Below are 6,000 nucleotides of genomic sequence, written 5' to 3' on the forward strand. Positions count from 1 at the left end.
AATCTCTCTCTCTCTCTCTCTCTCTCTCTCTCTCTCTCTCTCTCTCTCTCTCTCTCTCTCTCTCTCTCTCTCTCTCTCTCTCTCTCTCTCTCTCTCTCTCTCTCTCTCTCTCCGTCTCTCTCTCTCTCTCCCTCTCTCTCTCTCTCTCTCTCTCTCTCTCTCTCTAGCTGGCAGCCATCTTGCTTCCTGCAGAGGAGAGCTTCCTGTTTGGGTTTCGTCGTGAGGCCCCTCTGGACGACAGCGTTAAGTTCATGAGAGTAGGGTCCATTTAATTAACATATCATCATATAGCTGCTAATGTGCAACACAATATAAATCTGATTTTTATTTGAAGATCGAGAGTATTCATTTATTGTGTGTTGGTGTAGATCTGGAGAAACTACGACGCAGACAGCAGTGGCTTCATACCAGCCGCTCAACTCAAGGTGACATCTATCGCCTAACCCTCCCCCTCACCCCGACATCCAATCCCTAACATCACAAAGCTCAACATGTTATTCTACTGAGAGGTTTTTAACCGTCAGCATGCTGGCTCTGTCCTGTTAAGTGCGCGTCCAGCAGTACTCGTGTTATCGTGACGTTTGGTTTGACCCCTCAGGGCTTCCTTCAAGATCTGCTCCTCCACCACAGACACTCCGTCACCCCCGGAAAACTGGAGGAGTACACCGGCACCATGGTAACAAACCGTTACCATGGCAACTGGTTGTAAAACACCTTCGACACCATGGTGACAGGCAGTACGCATGTACCCCCATGGTGGCACGCTGGGGATACACTGCATCACTGCATCACCATGGTAACCGGCAGTACACCATCATCACCATGGTAACAGGCTGTACTCAAGGCCGTCACCATGGTAACAGGCTGTAGTCACTGGCATCACCATGGTTACAGGCTGTACTCAACGCCATCACCATGGTAACAGGCTGAACTCATTGCCACCACCATGGTTGCACGACGTAGTCACTGCCATCAACATGGTGACAGGCTCTCCTCCCTGTCATCACCATGGTAACAGCCTGGTGAGTGGTACCCGTCCATCAGTGTTGTTCTAAATGGGTCCTCTCTCTCATAGGTAAAGATCTTTGACCCAAACGGAGACGGACGACTAGATCTTAACGACATGGCCAGGTACACAGACACCTCCTCTAAGCTCCTCCCCCTCGCTGCCTGAGACTCAAACCCTGTCACCTGGTTTACACCTGGTCCTCACCTGGTCTACACCTGGTGTCTACCTGGTCTACACCTGGTCCTCACCTGGTCTACACCTGGTGTATACATGGTGTACACCTGGTCCTCACCTGGTGTATACCTGGTCTACACCTGGTCCTCACCTGTTCTACACCTGGTCCTCACCTGGTCTACACCTGGTGTATACCTGGTTTACACCTCGTCCTCACCTGGTCTACACCTGGTCCTCACGTGGTCTACACCTGGTGTATACCTGGTCCTCATCTGGTCTACACCTGTTCCTCACGTGGTCTACACCTGGTGTATACCTCGTCCTCACCTGGTCTGCACTTGGTCTACACCTGGTCCTCACGTGGTCTGCACCTGGTGTATACCTGGTCCTCATCTGGTCTACAACTGGTCCTCACATGGTCTACACCTGGTGTATACATGGTGTACACCTGGTCCTCACCTGGTCCTCACCTGGTCTACACCTGGTCCTCACCTAGTTCTCACCTGGTCTACACCTGGTGTATACCTGGTCCTCACCTGGTCTACACCTGGTCTACACCTGGTCCTCACCTTGTCTGTAATTCTCTATGTTTCTTAGAATCCTGTCGCTGAAGGAGAACTTCCTGCTCAAGTTCAAAATGGATGTAAGTAATCAGACCTCTGAGCCAATCACAGTAGAGGACCTCCCACCATATAAGCCAATCACAGTAGAGTACCTCTGGACATATGAGCCAATTAAATGAGCCGTGGTGTCTTTGTGTTTTAGGCTTGTTCATTGGAGGACCGGATGAGAGACTTTGAGAAGATCTTTGCTCACTATGACGTCGTGAGTTCAGATTCATCCCGTTGGAATTATTTAATTAAACTTAAAACACTTCACAACATGCTCTTTGTGCGCTTGTGTGTGTGTGTGTGTGTGTGTGTGTGTGTGTGTGTGTGTGTGTGTGTGTGTATCTGTGTGTGTGTGTGTTTGTCTGTGTGTGTGTGTGTGTGTGGGTGTTTGTAGAGTGGGACGGGGGCTCTGGAGGGGCCGGAGGTTGACGGGTTCGTCAGAGACATGATGGAGCTGGTCAAGGTACGCGCTGACGTTAGCATGTTAGCTTAGCTTACTTAAACATCAAATGTCCCTGTTTTTAAATATTGGATTCTTATAATGTTTGAATAGAGTTTGAAAAGGTTCTCGCTCTGAATATGAATCAAGAGACGGTTGGTCACCAGTCTGGTCTGACTTTATACCAGAAGTAGATCTGAAACAATGGGCTATCAATGTTAGCTTATCAATGGGCTATCAATGCTAACGTATCTGAGTTATCATAAAGTCGCATCGTAGCACGAAATAGAAGCTATGAGATAAATTCATAATAGCACCAGAACACTCTGGACACGGATCATAATGTTGTGTGACCTCTGACCTCTGACCTGTGACCCCAGCCCGGCCTCAGGGGAGCGGACCTAGACCACTTCCGCACGGCTCTGCTGGGCCACTGTGACCTCAACCAGGACGGGAAGATCCAGAAGAACGAACTGGCCCTCTGCCTGGGACTCAAACTGGGTTAACACCTCCTCCTCCCCTGCTTCCTCCTCCTCCTCCTCCTCCTCCTCCTCTCTCTGCCTGGGACTCAAACTCTGTAAACACCTCCACTGCTAGAACCTCCTCCCTCTCTCCTCCTCCCTCTCTCCTCCTCCCTCTCTCCTTCCTCCTGTTCTTTCTATCCTTCGTTCTCCCAGCCGAAGATGTGATGCTAGCAGTATTATGCTAACAGTATTAGCCTGTTGTAGAAGGTGATGTCAGGTTGTTACTCAGCTTGTCTTTGTGTCAAAACCTAAACGTTAGAGTTGCAAAGGGTAACATTTCAACTAGCTCGAGCTTAAGATAACTCTCTACTCAAAGATAATCTCTAGTCAATGCTAATCTACTCCGATTTCAATAACATTATCAATAAAGCCACATCTTACTGCTGATATATTCTACAAATAAAAGATGATGCCAGACGTAACTCTCTTTGTTTACAAGAATTGTACTATCGTGCCCTCCCACTCACCCTAAACCCCTCCCACTCGCCCTTAACCCCTCCCACTCCCACTAAACCCCTCCCACTCGCCATTAACCCCTCCCACTCACCCTAAACCCCTCCCATTCGCCCTAAACCCCTCCTACTCGCCCTAAGACTTAATCCTGTCGTATGTTCAGTTGTTTTATTTGCATCAGTATGTTATTAAATATTTCCTTTAAAATCAGGATAGATGAGTAAAGAACGGAGTTTGGTGTTGTTTATTTCTTTATATATATTAGCTCCAGATCTGTCCCAATGAGACAGATTATCTCTCCCTCTCTCTCGCACTATCTCTCTATATCTACCTCTCTTACTGAACTGTTTCTGAACTGTTACCCTCCAACTATCACATGTATCTGTAAATAAGAGGTCACAGGTTTACAACCGCGACACTGCGGAGCAGTTCCGCCGCTGCACCACAGGGGGGCGCCAGAGGAGCAGCGCCCGGGCGTTGGGGCTTCATACCGGGGAGGACCTGGAGACGGTCTGCCTCCAGGAACCGCAGCAGGCCTGCAGGCAGGGCGACGTTCAGTATAGATGGATGTCTGTGTCATGGTGAAACTACCTCGGTCCGTCTCTTTGTCACTGGACAGACCGACGTCATCACTGGACAGACCATAGTCATCACTGGACAGACCAACGACATCACTGGACTTACCGACGTCATATCCATCACTGGACAGACCGACGTCATAACTATTACTAGACAGACTGATGTCATATCTATCACTGGTCAGACCGACGTCATATCTACCACTGGACAGACTGACATCATATCCATCACTCGACAGACTGACGTCACGTCAGTCTGTCTTGTGATGAATATGGCGTCGGTCTGTCTACGTCATATCCATCACTATCGCTTTGGGCGGGACTACGCAAGCGCGCGTCCGTGGTCCTCCTGGTGCGCGCGCACGCCTCTCCACTCGGCTCCATCCAGACCCTGACACGCGCCGCCTCGGAGGAGCTGACGGTGTTTCTTGGACCCCGGTTAACGGAGTCTCCGGTGTAAGAATGGCGGGACGCAGAGCCCGGAGCGGGAAGGCGGAGGTGCAGTAAAGATGGCGGAGGTGATGGAGCGGGAGTGCAGCGCGCTGGGAGGACTCTTCCACGCGCTCATCAGCGACATGAAGGTACCGCGGCCGCACGCATGCGCAGTTACAACCCGCTACATCAACTGCACGCTCGTTAGGCCGCGCGGCTTCTAGCAGAAGACGCCCCTCGCACACACACACACACACACACACGCACGCACTTACATATACACATTCACACACACACGCCGCCAGCAAGCGCACACGCACACACAGGTTGGTGTGGATGATGATGCTCGTCCTCGTGTTCCCCACATTTCTCCTCGGTCCTCTGCTGCAGAGCGCTGATTGTTATGACCGGAGATCCGGTACCCCCTAGAAGGGTCTAGGACTGGGTCTAGGACTGGGTCTAGGACCGGGTCTAGGGCAGGACCAGGTCTAGGGTAGGACCGGGTCTAGGACTGGGTCTAGGGTAGGACTGGGTCTAGGACCGGGTCCAGGGTAGGACCGGGTCTAGGGTAGGACTGGGTCTAGGGTAGGACCGGGTCTAGGGTAGGACCGGGTCTGGGGTAGGACTGGGTCTAGGACCGGGTCTAGGGTAGGACCGGGTCTAGGGTAGGACCGGGTCTAGGGTAGGACTGGGTCTAGGACCGGGTCTAGGGTAGGACCGGGTCTAGAGGGATGTACGGAGGAGAGTGATTGGTCATCACCTGGTAACCATCACCATGGTAACCCAGTAGAGGCGTGCCATTCCCGTCACACCTCGCTCAGTATTTGGCAGACGTGCTGCCGTTGAGCGTTACCATGGCGACCAACAGAGGCTCTGTGATTGTTTTGGTAATTAGCTCTGTGTTTAATTACACACACCGTGGTGACACAGTAGTCACATGACAAATGACATGACACAGTGGTCACATGACTCAGCATCAACAGGATCCTTAAACACTTAGACCCTCTTCTGTTGGTTCTATAGAGTGTTCTCCTGGTTCTATAGAGTGTTCTCCTGGTTCTATAGAGTGTTCTCCTGGTTCTATAGAGTGTTCTCCTGGTTCTATAGAGTGTTCTCCTGGTTCTATAGAGTGTTCTCCTGGTCCTATAGAGTGTTCTCCTGGTTCTATAGAGTGTTCTCCTGGTTCTATAGAGTGTTCTCCTGGTTCTATAGAGTGTTCTCCTGGTGGTTCTATAGAGTGTTCTCCTGGTTCTATAGAGTGTTCTCCTGGTTCTATAGAGTGTTCTCCTGGTGGTTCTATAGAGTGTTCTCCTGGTTCTATAGAGTGTTCTCCTGGTTCTCTTCAGGGCAGTTCTCCGGTCTGGGAGGACTTCATCAGCAAGGCAGGAAAACTACAGTCACAGCTCAGGTAACACACACACACTCCCTCCTCCTCTTCCTCTCCCCTCTCCTCCTCCTCCTCCTCTTCCTCCTCCTCCTCTTCCTCCTCCTACTCCCCTCCTTCCTCTCCTTCCTCCTCCTCCTCTCACTCCTCCTCCTCCTCCTACTCCCCTCCTCTTCCTCCTCCTCCTCCTCCTCTCCCTCCTCTCCCTCCCCTCCTTCCTCTCCCTCCTCTCCCTCCCCTCCTCCTCCTCCTCCTCCTCCCCCCCTCCCCCTCCTCCTCCTCCTCCTCCTCCTCCTCCTCCTCCTCCTCTTCCTCCTCCTCCTCCTCCTCCTCTACCTCCTCATCCTCTTCCTCCTCCTCCTCCTCCTCCTCTACCTCCTCATCCTCTCCCTCCTC

General features: G+C 51.6%; 2 protein-coding genes across 2 annotated transcripts in view; both read left to right on the plus strand.

The window, feature by feature from the left end:
• Positions 1-142: 142 nt before the first annotated feature.
• On the plus strand, positions 143-3,840 carry LOC115535480 (secretagogin). Its single transcript, XM_030346742.1, has 8 exons — positions 143-257; positions 369-425; positions 599-676; positions 1,076-1,131; positions 1,781-1,826; positions 1,949-2,008; positions 2,189-2,257; positions 2,614-3,840. The coding sequence occupies exons 1-8, from the start codon at positions 252-254 to the stop codon at positions 2,737-2,739; spliced, it is 498 nt and encodes a 165-aa protein (XP_030202602.1). The 5' UTR covers positions 143-251; the 3' UTR covers positions 2,740-3,840.
• Positions 3,841-3,964: 124 nt separating this feature from the next.
• Positions 3,965-6,000, plus strand: part of LOC115535413 (protein MTSS 1) — a 15,489-nt gene continuing 13,453 nt past the window's right edge. Inside the window, 2 exon segments of the mRNA XM_030346598.1 lie at positions 3,965-4,369; positions 5,567-5,628. Of these exon segments, the coding sequence (XP_030202458.1) occupies positions 4,298-4,369; positions 5,567-5,628 (134 nt within the window). The 5' untranslated portion in view covers positions 3,965-4,297.

Source organism: Gadus morhua, chromosome 22 (assembly GCF_902167405.1).
Source record: "Gadus morhua chromosome 22, gadMor3.0, whole genome shotgun sequence".
Lineage (NCBI taxonomy): Eukaryota > Metazoa > Chordata > Actinopteri > Gadiformes > Gadidae > Gadus > Gadus morhua.

Excerpts from the sequence above, each read along its gene's own strand:
- LOC115535480 (XM_030346742.1), top strand. Across the intron at positions 1,132-1,780 it reads GATCTTAACGACATGGCCAG|AATCCTGTCGCTGAAGGAGA; the intron begins GTACACAGACAC and ends TATGTTTCTTAG. Across the intron at positions 1,827-1,948 it reads TGCTCAAGTTCAAAATGGAT|GCTTGTTCATTGGAGGACCG; the intron begins GTAAGTAATCAG and ends TTTGTGTTTTAG.